The 19,502-nt window shown below is 43.5% G+C and overlaps 1 protein-coding gene across 2 annotated transcripts in view; it reads right to left on the reverse strand.

The window, feature by feature from the left end:
- The window catches only part of mboat1 (membrane bound O-acyltransferase domain containing 1), a 99,469-nt gene extending 80,241 nt beyond the window's left edge, over positions 1 to 19,228 (reverse strand). For both annotated transcript variants that reach the window (XM_055654761.1, XM_055654753.1), the window contains exons 1-2: positions 19,062 to 19,228; positions 429 to 574 (exon numbers count right to left, since the gene is read on the reverse strand). In XM_055654761.1, coding sequence (XP_055510736.1) covers positions 429 to 574; positions 19,062 to 19,151 — 236 coding nt within the window. In that variant the 5' untranslated portion in view covers positions 19,152 to 19,228. The remainder of the gene's footprint in view (positions 1 to 428; positions 575 to 19,061) is intronic.
- Positions 19,229 to 19,502: the final 274 nt, after the last annotated feature.

The raw sequence follows: 19,502 nt of genomic DNA on the forward strand, positions 1-19,502 counted from the left end.
GACAAACATCTAGATTAACATTGCACTAATGGATGACAGTGAAGTTCAGGAAGGGAATTCCAGAGCTCAAAGCCAGGTCAGATTAATGTGCAGCTGTTAGCTGGACGCCTGAGGAAAGATAGATGGATAAAGCTTCAGAGCCAGACCAGCACAGCTCTCCAATAACAATGATATTGGATGATCACACAAGACATGAACATGTGCTACCACCGAAAATATGCATCCTGTTACTGATTAATAAAATACATATCCAGTAATTAATTGGCACTTTTCATATTTAAACATTTTGAATGAATTGTTCAAAGTAGTAATATTTTGTACTTTGTATTGTATCAACTGCATTTGGGATTTCATTCATAAATATATAGTGGAAGGCGAAATGGTGAAAATAGCATGATCAAAATAAACTGTGCCATTTTTACACTTACCATCCAAAGCAGAAGATAGCAAAATATATACCAATCATTGTAACGACCACATGACGTACAACAGTCCCCGCTCTACTGGGACTGAGGTAAAGACGGAACCAGAAGGCAGCGAACAGGGCAAACAACTGACAGACTGTAAAATTAACCTGAAAAAAAAAGGTGCAGCTTGAGCAAACAATGGTCAGAAATTTGATTCCAGTTCTATTTATTGCAATGTTTTCTGATAGTCATGCAACGTGGAAATAGGTTCTTCGGCTCAACTTGCCCAAGCTGACCAAAATGCCTCCCCTACGCCTGTGCCACCTGCTCACATTTGGCCCTTATCCCTCTAAACCTTTTCCTATCCATGTAACTGTCCAAATGTCTTTTAAATGTTATCATCGTACCTGCCTCAACTACCTCCATCTGGCAGCTCGTTCCATATACCGACATGGAAAAAGTTGCCTCTCTCACCTTAAACCGGTCCGTGGGCTCTTGATTCCTCTGCTCTGGGAAATAAAAACATTGGTGTATTCACCCTATCTACCTCCCTCATGATTTTATAAACAGATCAGTAACTCAATTTGTTGCAGGAAATTATAAGAAACCCGCATTTGAAATGGATGATACAACCACAGCACACAAAGTTACTATTCATTTCCTATTCTCTCATCAAATTATCTGAGTTACCATTCATTTAGGATTTTGAAGTGCTGGATAATATTGGCTTTCTACGTTCAGAAGTCATTCTTGAAAATGGCTGTTGCTCATTCTCAGGAAGGAAAGTGCATCATCTAGGAGTCAGGGTCAAGGCTATGTTCAGGGGCTAAAGGTGGAAGAGGAGGAGGGGGGTTTTGATGCTCTGGGGCAGGGGAATAGGGCCCATGATCACAACTGAGGGATAACTGAGGGATTTGCTGCTCGGTGGACTAAGGGTATTCAGGGTTTGGGGAAAGGTGATCAGGGCTTCGCTCGTAACACTAAAGGACGGGATCGGAATGGGATGTGCTGGTGGGGATGCTGGAACAATTAAAGATTAAGAAAGAGACTTATTTGAAATAATTAACTGACCCATTTGGCATGGCGTTGGAAGAGTTGTTTTTCTCAGGAATGACCAGTAATGGTTGCACGGGGAAAAGGGGGAAACTGCCTTTCAGGGTCCCCACCTGGTCGGAGAGGCAGCTTTTCTCTGGGCTGCAGCTTCGACCCGTCCTCGCGGCCTACCAGCGGGCCTGGAGCGGCGTTTCCTGTCGCGGACCGCCTAGAACCTCGGCTTCGGCGGCGGCACAGCGCTGGAGCGCTATCATGGAGCGGGCGGTGCCTTGCCTGGGTCGCCGCGCTGGAGCTCCGGTGAGCTGAGACCGCCGGGAACAACATCGCGGAGCTTCAGGACTGTGGAGCCACCAGCTACAGGCGGCGGCGCCGAACTTTACACCGGGAGCCTGGGATCTCGCGACGAGATCGCCAGTTGTGGAGCTCCATCCGGCTCCAGTGCGGAGGCGGCCGTTCCCAGGGTTCCCATGCCGCTGTGAGGACTCTCCCGACGCCGGAGCACTGCCACCCGGCGAGAATGGCCAGGAACATCGGGCCTCCGTAGAGGCAACTGTGGAGGCCTCAATAGGCCCGACTATGTGTGAATTGGGGTTGGGGACTGGACTTTGTGCCTTCCCTCATGGTGGGAGCCATTGTGTGGGGATGTTCTTTGTGTTTAAGACTCTCATTGTTGTTATGTCAGTATTCTTTTTGTGTGTGCTGCAAAATGGCAAAAAGCATTTCACTTCATTACACCTCGGTGTATGTGAATGTGACTAATAAAAACCTTTGAATACTTTGAGTTCACTTTTTCCCCATGATGCTCCAAGACAAGAACAGTATATCGAGCAATGGGGAAGTTGTAACAAGTGTACAAGGACGACTCATTCTGTTGAGTGCCATGTACATTTCGCAATGTACAATGAAATTATCCATAAATAGTAATTTTCATATTTCTCTCAAGGAAAAAAATAATTTTTAACCGTATTCTGCTGGAGAAAATAAAACATTTAATTAATAGGATTTCTTGGCAAATATCCTAAACTCATCAAGCTTTAAAAGTAAAGAACCAATGCCAACCAAATGGGAGACAAAACTTTACATATTTAGTCAATTTTTTCTGCTCCACACATGCCTCCCCCTGTATCAGCCTACCAGATTAACATCCAAATCCTTGCAGCCTCATGTAATTATATTGAGAAAGCTAATGGCATGTTGGCCTTCATTGCAAGAGGATTTGAGTTTAGGAGGAAGGAGGTCCTACTTTTGTACAGGGCTGATGAGATCACACCTGGAGTATTGTGTGCAATTTTAGTCTCCTAATTTGAGGAAGGACGTTGTTGCTTCACCAGGTTAATTCCCAGAATGGCGGAACTGACATATGATGAAAGAATGGGTCGACTGAGCTTGTATTCACTGGAATTTAGAAGGATGAGAGGGGTTCTTATAGAAACATATAAAATTCTTAAAGGATTGGACAGGCTAGATGCAGAAAAAATGTTCCCGATGTTGGGGGAAGTCCAGAACCAGGGATCATAGTTTAAGAATAAGAGGTAGGTCATTTAGGACTGAGATGAGGAAAAACTTTTTCACCCAGAGAGTTGTGAATTTGTGGAATTCTCAGCCATAGAAGGCAATGGAGGTCAATTCACTGGATGTTTTCGAGAGTTAAATTTAGCTCTTAGGGATAAAGGAATCAAGAGCAGGAACGGGGTACTGAGTTTAGATGATCAGCCATGATCATATTGAATGGGCCGAATGGCCTCCTCCTGCAACTATTTTTCTATGTCTCTATGTTTCAGGACAGAACCCTTCATCAGACCGAAAGTAGGGGAGCGGTTTATATTTAAAAGCTATATTTTCTAACTTTGACAGCTATATTGACATTTTTTTCTCAAATACAATGACCACTGGATGTTGAAACAATATTAATAAATAAGTAGAGAGTAGTGCAGGTGGATCACCAGCTTCCTGACACACAGAAAGCAGCATGTGAGGCTGGGAAAGCACATCTCGGACACGCAGACCCTCAGCATAGGAGCACCGCAAGGCTGCGTACTTTCCCCTCTCCTCTACACCAATGAATGCACCTCCACTGACTCCACTGTCAAGCTTCTCAAGTTTGCAGACGACACAACCCTGATTGGACTGATCCAGGATGGGGAGGAATCTGCCTATAGACAGGGAGTGACATAGCTGGCGTCTGGTGCCATCGCAACAACCTGGAGCTCAGTGCTCTTAAGACAGTGGAATTGATTGTAGACTTTAGGAAAGCTTCCCCCTCCCCTCACCCCACTCACCATCAACAACACCAGTCACATATGTGGAGTCTTTTAAGTTCCTGGAAACCATCATCTCCAAGGACCTTATATGGGGGGGGGGGGGGGGGGGCTTCATCGACTCCACAGTCAAAAAGGCACAACAGAGGACGTACTTCCTGCGGCAGCTGAGGAAGCACAATCTGCCACAGGCAATGATGGTCCAACACTATACAGCCATCGTAGAGTCTGTCCTCACTTTCTCCATCATGGTCTGGTTTGGCTTAGCCACTAAGCATGACATCCGGAGGCTGCAGCGAATCGTTTAATGTTTTATGTGTCATTCCTACCTTCCTGAGAAGATTACGGAGTCGGTTTGTCAAGGAGGACTCTCTCTAACTTCTACAGGTGCACAGTAGAGAGCATGCTGACCAGTTGCATCGTGGCTTGGTTCAGCAACCTGAGCGCCTATGAGAGGAAAATACTACAAAAAGTAGTAAACACTGCCCAGTCCATCATTGGCTCTGACCTTCCTTCCATCGAGGGGATTTACCGCAGTTGCTGTCTCAAAAAGGCTGACAGTATCATCAAGGACCCACAACATCCTGGCCACATCCTCATCTCCCTGCTACCATCAGGTACAAGGTACAGGAGCCTGAAGTCTGCAACAACCAGGTTCAGGAATAGCTACTTCCCCACAGCCATCAGGGTATTAAACCTGGCTCTTACAAAACTTTGATTATTAATAACCAATTATCTGTCATTTGCACTTTATCATTTTATTTATTCATGTGTGTATATATTTATATTACAGTATATGGACACACTGATCTGTTTTGTAGTAAATGCCTACTATGTTGTGTGCTGAAGCAAAGCAAGAATTTCATTGTCCTATCAGGGGCACATGACAATAAACTCACGACTTGACTTAACTGTCACCGTATGTCATGTTGTCACTGCGGGCAGAGCTTCAAGGAAAATTCCTTGAATGTGAATACTTGGCCAATAAACTTATTTATTCATTCATTCATTCAGAGTGTAATCCCACCTCCTTTGCTGAAAAGGATTGAACATTTCAGAATAACCAACAATACAATTAAAATCAGCATCATCCATCTCTTATTGAAGCCTTACAGGAAAAGGCCGAATTTTAAAAGTAAACCGTCACTCAAATGACTTTCAAAATGGATTCCTTGTTATGTATGGCCTGACAAAGCAGGGAAGGACAGACAACGGTTTACTATTTGCAGGCTCACATCAACCAGTTACAAGATCAACTGTACAAACTTGAAGGTGAGATTTCAATGTGCTAAAATGATTGTGTACGAAACCCAACGTCGACCATTTAACTGCACACTTGCCCGTGTTTAGAAAACCTCTCTGGAAAGGCAGGTTGAATGATCACCACAGGGTATTGCTCACTAGAAATTGATACTAGCTGAACTTCGGGACTTAGTCAGTGTGTGTGTGGGCTTCCAGAGTTCTCTGCAATGTAGCAGTGAAATCAGAGGGCAAGCACTGTGACACTGGACATGGTCCAAAGGCTTCATAGGCAAGTTCAGCACTAAATACTGCAGCCCCACAGCTGCTTGAGTGACTGTGAAAGACCTCCTTCAAAGTTGTTTTTGGGAGGCCAGCTTGTGTTAAATTTGAGCATAGTTTGAGAATTCTGCTATTTGGTTTCCAAATCTGGGAGGTTAACTCTATTTTGCAGCTTTCCATGGCCACATCATCGTGGGTTCCACCACGATGCGAGTACGAAGAAGGGTTCTGACCAGAAACATAACTAATTATTTTCCTCCAAAGATGCCCGCTCACCCGCTGAGTTACTCCAGCACTTTGTGTCTTTCATGGGTTCCACCAAGCTATGCTACAGTGTGAAGATAAACACAAAAAGCTGGAGAAACTCAGCGCGTCAGGCAGCATTTCCGGTAAAAAGGGTTAGGTGACTTTTCAGGTAGAGACCTTTCCTCAGACTACAAGTCAGGCTAAACATGTTACAGTGTAGCCTGGAAGAAGACCACGCCCAAGACCAAGGACCTCAGGATAACATCAAAAAGCTGCTTCTCCACGTCTGATGGACAGATATTAACAGGAATGCCCAGTTGGTGGATGGCCTTAAATCAGAGTGTAAAGGTGAGGATCGAGTATCCTTTGTTTTAAAAACCGGGATTGCAGGTTTCCACGAATTGGTCGAGGGATTAGATCAATTACGAGGAACATTCTCACCACCGCCATGGTGGCCAGGGTCGAGAACTATCAGAAGGAAAGGTGGACGAGAATAAAAAATTACTTGAACCAGCACTTGGATAGTCATGGCCTGCACGGCTACAGACCAGGGGCTGGAATGTAGACATTGTTGAGCAGCTCCTTTTCATCCAGACAGACCAGGAAGTCTCCTTCTGGGTTATACATTTTCTTTGATACTATTGCTAGGATCCTTCTTTGAGCACGAATGTCCAGGAGGTAGACACAAAATGCTGGAGTAACTCAGCAGGACAGGCAGCATCTCTGGAGTGAGGAATGGGTGATGTTTCGGGTCGAGACATCACGGGAAAGGGAGAGGCCAGGAGGCTCAGATGTTGAATCAGACTGTGGCTATGACATGCAGCATACCAGGAACAAAATTGGCTTGACAGATCTGGTGGCTACATTTTGCCAGAGACTTTCAAAGTCACCACTTCATCAACTTGTTTTCTTTTTGATTCTTCCAGGCATGTGCTGCAGACAGATTGAATTCAATATGGTTGGCCAAGCAGAAGTGCAATGGGCAGTCTACTAATGCTCTATTTTCCCAGCAGGCAATTACTTAAGTTTTTAGGACAGTCAGAGAACAAATTAATCTTGACTCTACCAGGTTCCCACAGGTGTCTACAGGTGGCCATCAACTTACCATTCAGGAACGGTCCTGAATGGAGGGCTTCCAATCCATGAAAGAATAAATAGCTACAAAGAGATCTTTCTGTGAGTGTGCACAAGATTCCCAGAAGCTAACATGATGCCTTCATCCTATGACAATCCACCCATGATTACCTCCCATCTCAAAGAAGACTAGTAAGCTACTGCGTGTAAGAGAGATTCCCCTTAAATCATGACTAAATCATGACTCTGCACTGCAATGCTAGAGTAATACAATCAAAGGAAATGCTGGTGAGCACGCCACCAGCACACTAAAATTACACTTCAGAGGCCTGGATAAATGTGGAAACATGTGAAATAATGTCATAAGGTAATAAGTGATAGGTGAAGAATTAGGCTATTCGGCCCTTCAAGACTACTCCACCATTCAATCATGGCTGATCTATCTCTCCCTCCTAACCCCATTTTCCTGCCTTCTTCCAATAACCCTTGACTCCCGTACTAATCAATAATCTATCTATCTCTGCCTTAAAATTATCCATTGACAGCCTCCACAGCCTTCCGTGACAAAAAATTCCACCGATTCACCACCCACTGATAGAAGAAATTCCTCCTCATCTCCTTCCTAAAGGAACGTCATATAATTCTGAGACTATGACCTCTGGTCTTAGGCTCTCTCATCAGTGGAAACAGCTTCTCCACATACACTCTATCCAAGCCTTTCACTATTCGGCAAGTTTCAATGAGGTACCCCCTCATCCTTCTAAACTCCAGCGAGTAAAAAACTGTCAAAAGGCTGAAATCCAGATAACAATGTGTCGTCCCAAAACAATGAAGAGCGCAGGGGCACTTCAACCAAGGAGTAGTAAAAGCATACGTATAAAGGAACTGCAGATGCTGGTTTAAACCGAAGATAGACACAAAATGCTGGAGTAGCTCAACGGGACAGGCTGCATCTCTGGATAGAAGGAATGGGTAACGTTTCGGTTGAGACGCTTCTTCTGACCCGAAATCTCCCCCATTGCTGGAGTCCAGCTGAGTTACTCCAGCATTTTGTGCCTATCTAGTAGTAAAAACATGTAGCCAATGCAAGTGAAGCTGTTATCTCCAAGGTCCCAGCTCTTTTGTTGATAACAGCGTAATCAAACATAGGGTCAAACATGTTCTTTTCCTGCAGGGAGGGAAAACGGCTTTAGAATGCAGGTTACAACAGGTACGAAGGTAAACATCCGGAAGTGGTAGTGCATGTCGGCACAAACGATGTCGGAAAAAAGGGGATGAATATTCTGCAGCGTGACTTTAGAGAGCTCGGAAAAATGTTGAAAAGCAGGACCTCCAGGGTTGTTATCTCCGGTTTGCTTCCAGTTCCCCGTGCTGGCGAGAACAGGAACAGGGAGATACGGGACCTGAACGTGTGGCTGAGGAACTGGTGCACGGGGCAGGGATTTAGATTCTTAGATCACTGGGATCTGTTTTGGGGTAAGGGGGAACTGTACAAAAGGGACGGATTGCATCTTAACAGGTGTGGGACCAGCATTCTGGCAGGCAGGTTTGCCACTGCTACACGGGTGGCTTTAAACTGAATAAGGGGGGTGGGGTGTTGAATGGGACAGTGGAGGATGGAGTTAAAGGGAAAGGGTTTCTTAAATGTGTGAGCGTAGAGACCGAAGGGTGTAAAATGAGGGTAGAAGAAATAGGTAGCAAGGTGAAAAGTAAAAGTGGCAGGCAGACAAAACCAGGACAAAAATCAAAAAGGGCCACTTTTCAACATAATTGTATAAGGGGTAAGAGTGTTGTAAAAACAAGCCTGAAGGCTTTGTGTCTCAATGCAAGGAGCATTCGTAATAAGGTGGATGAGTTGAATGTGCAGATAGCTATTAATGACTATGATATAGTTGGGATCACGGAGACATGGCTCCAGGGTGACCAAGGCTGGGAGCTGAACATCCAGGGATATTCAATATTCAGGAGGGATAGACAGAAAAGAAAAGGAAGTGGGGTAGCATTACTGATTAGAGAGGGGATTAATGCAATGGAAAGGAAGGACATTAGTTTGGAGGATGTGGAATCGGTATGGGTAGAGCTGCAAAATACTAAGGGGCAGAAAACACTGGTGGGTGTTGTGTACAGGCCACCTAACAGTAGTAGTGAAGTTGGAGATGGGATCAAACAGGAAATTAGAAATGCGTGCGACAAACGCAAAACGGTTATAATGGGTGACTTCAATCTACATATAGATTGGGTGAATCAAATTGGCAGGGGTGCTGAGGAAGAGGATTTCTTGGAATGTATGCGGGATAGTTATCTAAATCAACATGTAGAGGAACCAACGAGAGAGCAGGCTATTTTAGACTGAGTATTGAGTAATGAGGAAGGGTTAGTTAGCAATCTTGTTGCCCCCTTGGGCAAGAGTGACCATAATATGGTTGAGTTCTTCATTAGGATGGAGAGTGACATTGTTAATTCAGAAACAATGGTTCTGAACTTAAAGAAAGGTAACTTTGAGGGTATGAGACGTGAATTGGCCAAGATTGACTGGCAATTAATTCTAAAAGGGTTGACGGTGGATATGCAATGGAAGACATTTAAAGACTGCATGGATGAACTACAAAAATTGTTCATCCCAGTTTGGCAAAAGAATAAATCAGGGAAGGTAGTACATCCATGGATAACAAGGGAAATCAGGGATAGTATCAAAGCGAAGGATGATGCGTACAAATTAGCCAGAAAAAGCAGCATACCGGAGGACTGGGAGAAATTCAAAGACCAGCAGAGGAGGACAAAGTGCTTAATTAGGAAAGGAAAAATAGATTATGAAAGAAAACTGGCAGGGAACATAAAAACTGACTGCAAAAGTTTTTATAGATATGTGAAAAGAAAGAGATTAGTTAAAAACAAATGTAGGTCCCTTGCAGTCAGAAACAGGTGAGTTGATCATGGGGAACAAGGATATGGCGGACCAATTGAATAACTACTTTGGTTCCGTCTTCACTAAGGAAGACATAAATAATTTGCCGGAAATAGCAGGGGACCGCGGGTCAAAGGAGTTGGAGGAATTGAGTGAAATCCAGGTTAGCCGGGAAGTGGTGTTGGGTAAATTGAATGGATTAAAGGCCGATAAATCCCCAGGGCCAGATAGGCTGCATCGCAGAGTACTTAAGGAAGTAGCTCCAGAAATAGTGGATGCATTAGTAATAATCTTTCAAAACTCTTTAGATTCTGGAGTAGTTCCTGAAGATTGGCGGGTAGCAAACGTAACCCCACTTTTTAAGAAGGGAGGGAGAGAGAAAATGGGGAATTACAGACCAGTTAGTCTAACATCGGTAGTGGGGAAACTGCTAGAGTCAGTTATTAAAGATGGGATAGCAGCACATTTGGAAAGCGGTGAAATCATTGGCCAAAGTCAGCATGGATTTACGAAAGGTAAATCATGTCTGACGAATCTTATAGAATTTTTCGAGGATGTAACTAGTAGCGTGGATAGGGGAGAACCAGTGGATGTGGTGTATCTGGACTTCCAGAAGGCTTTCGACAAGGTCCCACATAAGAGATTAGTATACAAACTTAAAGCACAAGGCATTGGGGGTTCAGTATTGATGTGGATAGAGAACTGGCTGGCAAACAGGAAGCAAAGAGTAGGAGTAAACGGGTCCTTTTCACAATGGCAGGCAGTGACTAGTGGGGGACCCCAAGGCTCAGTACTGCGACCCCAGCTATTTACAATATATATTAATGATCTGGATGAGGGAATTGAAGGCAATATCTCCAAGTTTGCGGATGACACTAAGCTGGGGGGCAGTGTTAGCTGTGAGGAGGATGCTAGGAGACTGCAGGGTGACTTGGATAGGCTGGGTGAGTGGGCAAATGTTTGGCAGATGCAGTATAATGTGGATAAATGTGAGGTTATCCATTTTGGTGGCAAAAACAGGAAAGCAGACTATTATCTAAATGGTGGCCGATTGGGAAAGGGGGAGACCTGGGTGTCATGGTACACCAGTCATTGAAGGTAGGCATGCAGGTGCAGCAGGCAGTAAAGAAAGCGAATGGTATGTTAGCTTTCATTGCAAAAGATTTGAGTATAGGAGCAGGGAGGTTCTACTGCAGTTGTACAGGGTCTTGGTGAGACCACACCTGGAGTATTGCGTACAGTTTTGGGCTCCAAATCTGAGGAAGGACATTATTGCCATAGAGGGAGTGCAGAGACGGTTCACCAGAATGATTTCTGGGATGTCAGGACTGTCTTATGAAGAAAGACTGGATAGACTTGGTTTATACTCTCTAGAATTTAGAAGATTGAGAGGGGATCTTATAGAAACTTACAAAATTCTTAAGGGGTTGGACAGGCTAGATGCAGGAAGATTGTTCCCGATGTTAGGGAAGTCCAGGACAAGGGGTCACAGCTTAAGGATAAAGGGGAAATCCTTTAAAAACCGAGATGAGAAGAAACTTTTTTCACACACAGAGAGTGGTGAATCTGTGGAATTCTCTGCCACAGAAGGTAGTTGAGGCCAGTTCACTTGGCTATATTTAAGAGCGAGTTAGATGTGGCCCTTGTGGCTAAGGGGATCAGGGGGTATGGAGAGAAGGCAGGTACGGGATACTGAGTTGGATGATCAGCCATGATCATATTGAATGGTGGTGCAGGCTCGAAGGGCCGAATGGCCTACTCCTGCACCTAATTTCTATGTTTCTATGTTTCTATGTATTACATTGGTGGAAGGAGAATATTTGCTGATGCTTATTGTAATGGAGAGGCTGCACATCATTGAACATGCTGTCCACAATACAGCACAAAACAGGTCCTTCGGCCTACAATGTATGTGCTGAACATGGTCCCAAGACTAACTCTTATCTACCAGGACATTTTCCTCCATTCCCTGGATATCCATATGCCTATCCAAAAGTCTCTTAAATTACGCTATCAAATCTGCCTCAAATACCATCCTTGGCAGCACATTCCAGGCACACACCACCTCTATATAAAAAAAGTTACCCTGCATATACCCTTTAAATTTTGCCCCTTTCACCTTAAACCTACGCCCTCTAGTATTTGAGTATTTTCCCCACCTTGGTTAAAAAGTTCTGACATCTACCCTATCTACGCTTCTCATAATTTCATAAACTTTTATCAGGTCTCTCCTCAACCTCCGCATTCCACAGAGAACAATCAAAGTCTGTCCACTTTCCTTTGTCATACAGTCAAGTTCAGAGTCCACCAAAAATCCTAGCCAAAAGGCATATTGAATAATAGAGCGGAAACTCAATCATCTATTTCGCACCCACTCGGTTTAACTGGTTACAACTACACCGTCGCTGCATTAGAGATGTGACATAAAAAGTGCTGCACTCAGGCCACAAATATTACGTCAATGTTCATAAGATCATAAGTTCTAGTAACAGAATTAGGCCATTTAGCCCACCCAGTCTACTCTGTCATTCAATCATGGCAGATCAATCTTTCCTTCTCAACCCCATTCTCCTGCCTTATCCCCATAACCCTTGCCACCCATACTAATCAAACTGTTCCTTCCGTCTCAAAAAAATCAGATTAAAAGTACTTACAATTCTCTTCCACAATTTAGAACATGATTCTGATACAGGGGAGATCCGTCATTGCATCAATACACATTTGATGATTGCTACAGCATGGCCTAACTTTGTGGTTGATGGCAAAACAGAGAAGTTCATTTTACTGACTTTGAAAGAGCTTGTGACAAAAATCTGGCAACCTCTGTTGTGAGAACGTCTTCTCGGGTATTTCCTATTGCCAGATGTCAGTTCAGTGCGGTCCCTGATACGCAATAGTTGTGAATTTATCAATCTCTGTCCTGCTGAGTGTTTCCTGCATTTTCTGTTTCGGTTTCAGATTTCCAGCATCTGCAGCATTTTTTTTAATTTGTGGGCACTTTTGGATGCCCTAAACCTCCATATAAATGTATCACAATTTATAACAATAAGCTAGCAGAACAAAAAAAACATATCATAAACCCTTCCCCTGCCAGCATTGTTTTTTAAACCTGGAACCATTTCTAAAAAGTCAATATTATGTCAATAATCTAATTTCCTGGCTCTGTGCATTAAAGTTTATTTCACTATGAACACAGATAGAGCCAAAATCCTTATCTTAACTGGAATTTGACAGGCATTGATATTAATTTAGTAGAACGATGTGGTTCTCCAAAAACAAACTGTGTCAAAAAAACACAAGAATATTTTATGTATATAAACCACGTGGTTGCCAATAATCATTCTCTTTGCACGCCCTTGGTTGCACCTTCCTCTTATGAGGCCCATTTTCAATGAATTCCATCTTAGTATTGCTCCATTTCCAATCTATAATGTTATTCGGACATTTTTTCATCCTCTGCTTCATGCTCATTTTTCTTAACTGACTTCCGGAGCATATACATGAGGAATATTTTCTAAATCCTAACCTGGTTGAGTTTCAGAATCTGAACAGAACTGGGCTTGGGTTAGCACTGATTGGGATTATGACTGTCAAAACCAGCTGGTGTAGTTTTCCAAGAACAGCTCCCGGCTCCTCTGAATAACCACACAACCAACCTTTGGGCATTACTGTCATGGGGATAGAGAAGATTAAGAACCCACACAGTTGCTCCAGGCTGCAATTTACATGTCCAAATGGTGCAGATGAACCCTGGAGCCGTACCCACCATTACTCTTCATGGTTTTTAGAAATGGCCTGTTTGCGGACAATAGAAATATTAGGTATGCAAATCTGGATGTAGAAACAAAGATCTGCAAATTATGGTTTACAAAAAAAGGCACAAAGTGCTGGAGTAACTAAGCAGGTATGGCAGCATCACTGGAGAACATGGATGCTCAAGCGTTGTTGTGATTACATTTGGTGTTTTTATGGTACAATTCTTTATTTGTTATTCCTGTATAACACTAGATAGTATATTTACCTCCTTGCTATAGAGTAAGGCATTCATACTTCTATCACCATTCCTTAACAATCATTTTAAGCCTAATTTAAGACTTGTCCATATCAAGGACTGTATTGATCATGGCTACCAAAAACTTATGTACATGATGGAAATACCTTTTCCCTCCTTTTTATTTGAAGTTTGGCAGAGTTGATGCAACTACCTTCTCCATATTCCACTTCACAAATATCACTGCCCCAATGGATCAATACATCTTTTGAAACTTATCTTCCACTGAATTACCACAAAATATCTCACGTCTCCATTTCTGGTCCGCTCCTAAACTCAAACTGGGCCTTCTATCTGGAGTCAATGTCATATGTCAGAAACTAACTAGCTTATTTTCTTCTATTATCATGCTTCTGAACGGTCATTTCATAAGCTAGGCTGCAGTCCAATTCATCTCTGCCCCAATGTAGAAATTGGACGTTGTCTATGGAATTGATGCATTATAATGTGATAGAGCTGGGAACTATATTCTGCACTCTATCTCCCCTATCTACTGTACTCAAGTTTGACGATTGTATGGTGTAACTGGTCCTTTGGATAGCATGCAAAACAAAGCTTTTCACTCAGTACACATGTAAACAATAAATCTAAACTGATTTCTCCACCAGGATTCTCAAATCCAGCAATTCCAAATTTATGCTCTGAGATTGTTAAACAATAAGAATGAGCCAAACCAGCTGCCAATCCAATATTAACATAAATGCATAGGAAGGAACTGCAGAAGCTGGCTTAAATCTAAAATAGACACAAAAAGCTGGAGTAACTCAGTAATAAATGCAAATTATTCAGCTATTCTGTACCTAGCTCCTTGTTTAAAATTTAATTTGCAATTGGGCAACATTGAAAAGATTTGTGATGTATTTGACACTTTGGCGCAAGGCATACACAAATACACTTCTCAGAAGTAGCAATATTTTGAATATAGTTTTTGAGGGGGGATTTGATCATGTCTGAAAGATTTGCAGTTTCAATTAAAATGGCTTCATTGGAAAGATGCATCAAATAAAATCGACTGTAAATTTCTGTAAGACGGAAATTCAGACTATTTTAGCAGCACTGAAACATATTCTTTACTTCTTTTCACATCCAAAAGGCGTGCCAGTTTGGAGGTTAATTGGCCTCTGTAAAGTTGCTAATGTGTCGGAAATGGATGAAAAAATGGGCTGTCAATGGTTGATTGATGATTGGTGTGGACTCAGTGGCTAAAGAGTCTGTTTCTATGCTGTCTCTCTAAAAATGAAAAAAAAGCTACATATATTTATAGATTTATATATGCCATTGGGTATTGGCATAGAAGGAGTAAAGAGAACCAAGAGGTAAACACAAAATGCTGGATTAACTCAGCAGGTCAGGCAGCATCTCTAGAGAGATGCAATGGGTGATGTTTCAGGTCGAGACCCTTCTTCAGACTTAAAATTGGGATGTGAAGTCCCTCTCAATGGTTTTACCATTGTTGACCAAGCCACCATAAAACTTTGAGAAAGTTTGAACGGAAGTTACTTCTGGCACCAATTAAGTTTCCATGATCTTTTATGCTGATGGAAAGCAAACATTGAGCTTTGAGCACCACCCACAATACTGGCCATGCTTCCAGTTGAAATTAAATACCATGAGATTTTTGCCAATAAAATCTATTGATGGACCTTGAAGCATGCTCTTCCAACCAATTCCTTTTGAAAATGTTTATCGAGCAAATATTTTTTAGATCATATTATCGAGGTGGCTGGGGAGATGTTGCTTCTAAAAATTGTTCTGTTGTGTGACAAAATTATTCTTGGCAATCTTCATAAAACTAAAGATAGACACAGAAAGCAGGAGTAACTCAGCGGGACAGGCAGCATCTCTGGAGAGTAGGAATGGGTGACGTTTCTGGTTGGGACTCTTCTTCAGACTGGCTAGGGATAAGGGAAACGAGAGATATAGATGGTGACGTGGAGATATAAAGAACAATGAATGAAAGATATGCAAAAAAAGTAACGATGATAAAGGCAACAGGCCATTGTAAGCTGTTTGTAGGGTGAAAATGAGAACCAAGTGCGACTTGGGTGGGGGAGGGATGGAGAGAGAGGGAATGCTGGGGTTATCTGAGGTGAGAGAAATCAAAATTCATACCACTGGGCTGCAACGACACAATTTACCACCTTTTAGTCATAAAGTATGCCTGGGTTGCAAATAGTGCCCAAACACACTACTCCATTACTTGTTCGGTGTTAAGTAGGAAGTCAAAATCATGTACACATTGTTTTTGGATGGAACAGAAATAGAAAGAAATGGTAGTTGCAGAAGCTGAGCCCCAGAGGATTGAAACTGTGATCAGACTTTCAACAGCATGATTAGAAGCTGGCAATCTACATGGGATTAAATTGTACTGCACCATTTTGTCGATGACTATGATCCTTGAAGTTTAGGGTGGCATGCTAGAGCCAACCATAGTCATCCGGAACATTGCAGATGGAATTTAATTCTGAAAAGTATGCAATGATGAATTTTGGAAAGACAAATAAGAAAAGGACAGAAACAGTAATGATAGGATGATAAAGAGCGTTAATGAACAAAGGATGGATATTGCTGTTCAAGGCTACAGTTCCCTTAAAGTGGCAATTACTGGAAGCTTGCCTTCCTAGGTCTCTGCATAGAATACAAAAAATGAAATGTCATGTTACAACTCTACAAATAGCTGATTAGACTGTACTTGCAGTATTGTGTTTAGTTTTGGGCATAGTCACACAGCATAAAAACAGGCCCTTCTGCCCAATTTTACCTTGCCGAACCAGATGCCTTATCTACGCTAGTCCCACCTGCTGCATTTGCCCATATCCCTCAAAACCAAATGTCCTTTTAATGTTGTCATTAGACTTGTCCCAACTACTTCTTCTGGAAGCTCATTCCATGTACCCAACTCTCTCTGTGCAAAAGTGTTGACCCTCAGGTTCCCATTAAATCTTTGCCCTCTCCCTTTAAACATATGCCTTCTGGTTCTTGATTCCTCTACTCTGGATAAAAGACTGTGATAATATACACCTCCATAAGATCACTCCTCAGCCTCATGCATTTTAAGAAATTAAAGTCCTAGCCTGCCTGGCCTCTTGCTATACCTCAGGCCCTCAAGACCTGGCAACACCCTTGTTAATCTTCTCTGCACTCTTTTCAGCTTAACAACTTCCTTCGACAGGACGCCCAAACTGAAAACAATACTCCACGGTTGGCCACACCAACGTGTTGCAGAATCATAACATAACATCCCGACTTCTATACTCAATACCCTGACTGATGAAGACCAATGTACCCAAACACTTCTTAGCAACCGTATCTATCTGTGACGCTACTTTCAGGGAACTTTGAATTCCAAGATCCCTCTTCTCCACCTCACTGCCTAAGGCTCTGCCATTAACTCTAAGGTCCACCCTGGTGTTATTTCCTAAAATGCTTTTATCTGCATTAAATTCCATTAGCCATTCCTCAGCTCACTTCCCCAACTGATCAAGATCTTGCCATAATTTTTGATTACCATCTTCATTATATACCAGATATTGACGGATTGCAGCGTAGGTTCACAAGGTTAATTCTTGGGATGACGGGACTGTCATGTGCTGAGAGAATGGAGTGGCTGGGCTTGTATACTCTGGAATTTAGGATGAGAGGTGCTCTTATTGAAACATATAAGATTATTATGGGGTTGAACATGCGAGAGGCAGGAAACATGTTCCCGATGTTGGGGGAGTCCAGAACCAGGGGCCACAGTTTAAGAATAAGGGGTAAGCCATTTAGAACGGAGATGAGGAGACACTTTTTCACACAGAGAGTTGCGAGTTTGTGGAATTCTCTGCCTCAGAGGGCGATGGAGGCCGGTTCTCTGGATACTTAAATTTTGTGTCTATCTTAAGAGAGAGCTAGATATGGCTCTTAAAGATAGCGGAGTCAGGGGATATGGGGAGAAGGCAGGAACAGGGTACTGATTGTGGCTGATCAGCCATGGTCACATTGAATGGTGGTGCTGGCTCGAAGGGCCGAATGGCCTACTCCTGCACCTATTGTCTATTATAAAACCATCTTTGTAATATCACCTGTCCCTCCTCCAACCTTAGTTCCTGCTGAAATGTTAATCCACACCTTTGTTACTATTGCGCTTGCTTATTCATATCTTTTTTGCTGTCATCATCCTGCCTATTAACCCAAATAAATTTGAATTTATCCAGACCTCTGTAGCCCTCTCCTAACTCGGGCTAAATCCAGATTAATCTACCACCCTGATAATTACTCATTCGCAATTGCTCCTGATCCAGCAACTAAATTCATTATCAAATTCAAATCCCTATGTGGCTTTTCCCTTTTCTTTTCCCCCACCAACTTCCAGCCTCAACACTTCTGTAATCTCTCAACCTCAATACTTATCTCCTGTACGATTTCCAGTTTCCTTTACTGCACCAAAATCAATCATACCTTCAGCCCTTAGCTCTGAATTCCCTTCCGAGACAGAGAACAGTGGCTCAGGCAGCATCTCCGGAGAAGAGGAATAGGTGATGATTCAGGTTGAGACCCATCTTCAGACTAAATCAGACACAGTCTGAAGAAAGGTCTCGACCTGAAACGTCACCTATTCCTTTTATCCAAAGACACTGCCTGACCCGCTGAGTTACTCCAGATTGTGTCTATCTTCAGTTTAAACCAGCATCTGTAGTTCCTTCCTACACATAAAAAAATCCAGCCCTATAGCCCATAATGTCAATATTGAACATGATGCCATGATAAACGAATCTCAATTGTACGTGATCCAGACAGAATAATTTGATTTCATCCAAGAAGTAGGTTGAACCCATTATTCATTAGTTCATAATCATAAATTCATAATTTCTGTCCCCATAATCGACCTTCCTGTTGAATTTTGTTGGCTGCTCTCCTGGGACGTTTCACTCTGTCAGAAACAAGGTTGTGTTTTCATGAGTGCCATGTCGGGAACCTTCTGATTACACCTGCTGGAGATGAGCCAACTTCACAGCAATACCTCTGTTCATTCATCTGAGACAGCATCCCGTCCAGCCCTTACACCTACATAAGCGATCTGGCTGGTCTTGCCACGGCAAAGGAAGCCAATGCAGGCAAGGCAAGATAAGCTCTGACTGTAAACTTGGATGGCCAGGAGAGAATATGGGCTGAAGGATCAGAAGAGTGTCAGTGGTTATGCGGCGAAGGCAGGAGAATGGAGTTGAGAGGGAGAGATAGATCAGCCCTAATTTATTGAATGGCGGAGTAGACTTGAAGGGACGAATGGCCTGATTCTGCTTCTATCACTAATGAACTTATGAACCTTCCCTTTCCGCAAGGATCGCAATTTACTTGAAATATCCTATATCGGAGATTCTTAGGTTCTTGGTTAGTACGAGCGTCAGGGGTTATTGGGAGAAGGCAGGAGAATGGGGTTGAGATGGGAAAGATAGATCTTTGCCACGATTGAATAGTAGACTTGATGGGCCGATTCTGCTCCTAGAACCTATGAACTTAAATGTCCTGCAACTTTTGGCTGGAGTAGCTGGCGGTTTTCCCCTTACCTGGTCGAGCGGCACCTTGAGGAGGACACTGAGCGGGTGCAAGAGCGTGGAACCGGTGGTCCTGAAAGGAATGCTTGGCTGTTCTGCCATCCTACATTGTGGTGAGCTGAGCGGCTCGGCTTGAGGGGTGGGGGATGCCAGCCGGGAGAGGGAGAGAGAGAGAGTGAGAGAGGAGTGGTGGTGGGGGGCGGCAATGGATGAGTGTCAACGGACGGGCGCCTGTCTGTCTGTCTGCCTGCCTCAGACACGGTGCTCGCGAAGCTGCTGCTGCTGCTGCCGCCGCCGCCGCCCAACGAGTGAGCGAGCGAACCAGCAGCGCTCGCGCTCTGAGCCTCAACCGTCGACGGCCGGGAGAGCGGGAGGGCGGGCTCCCCCAAGGTCCCGCCCCCTTACCCGACCCCAGCCAATCGCGCGCCGGTCCCTGACGTCCGCCGCCTCCCA

This window comes from Leucoraja erinacea, chromosome 2 (genome assembly GCF_028641065.1).
Source record: "Leucoraja erinacea ecotype New England chromosome 2, Leri_hhj_1, whole genome shotgun sequence".
Lineage (NCBI taxonomy): Eukaryota > Metazoa > Chordata > Chondrichthyes > Rajiformes > Rajidae > Leucoraja > Leucoraja erinaceus.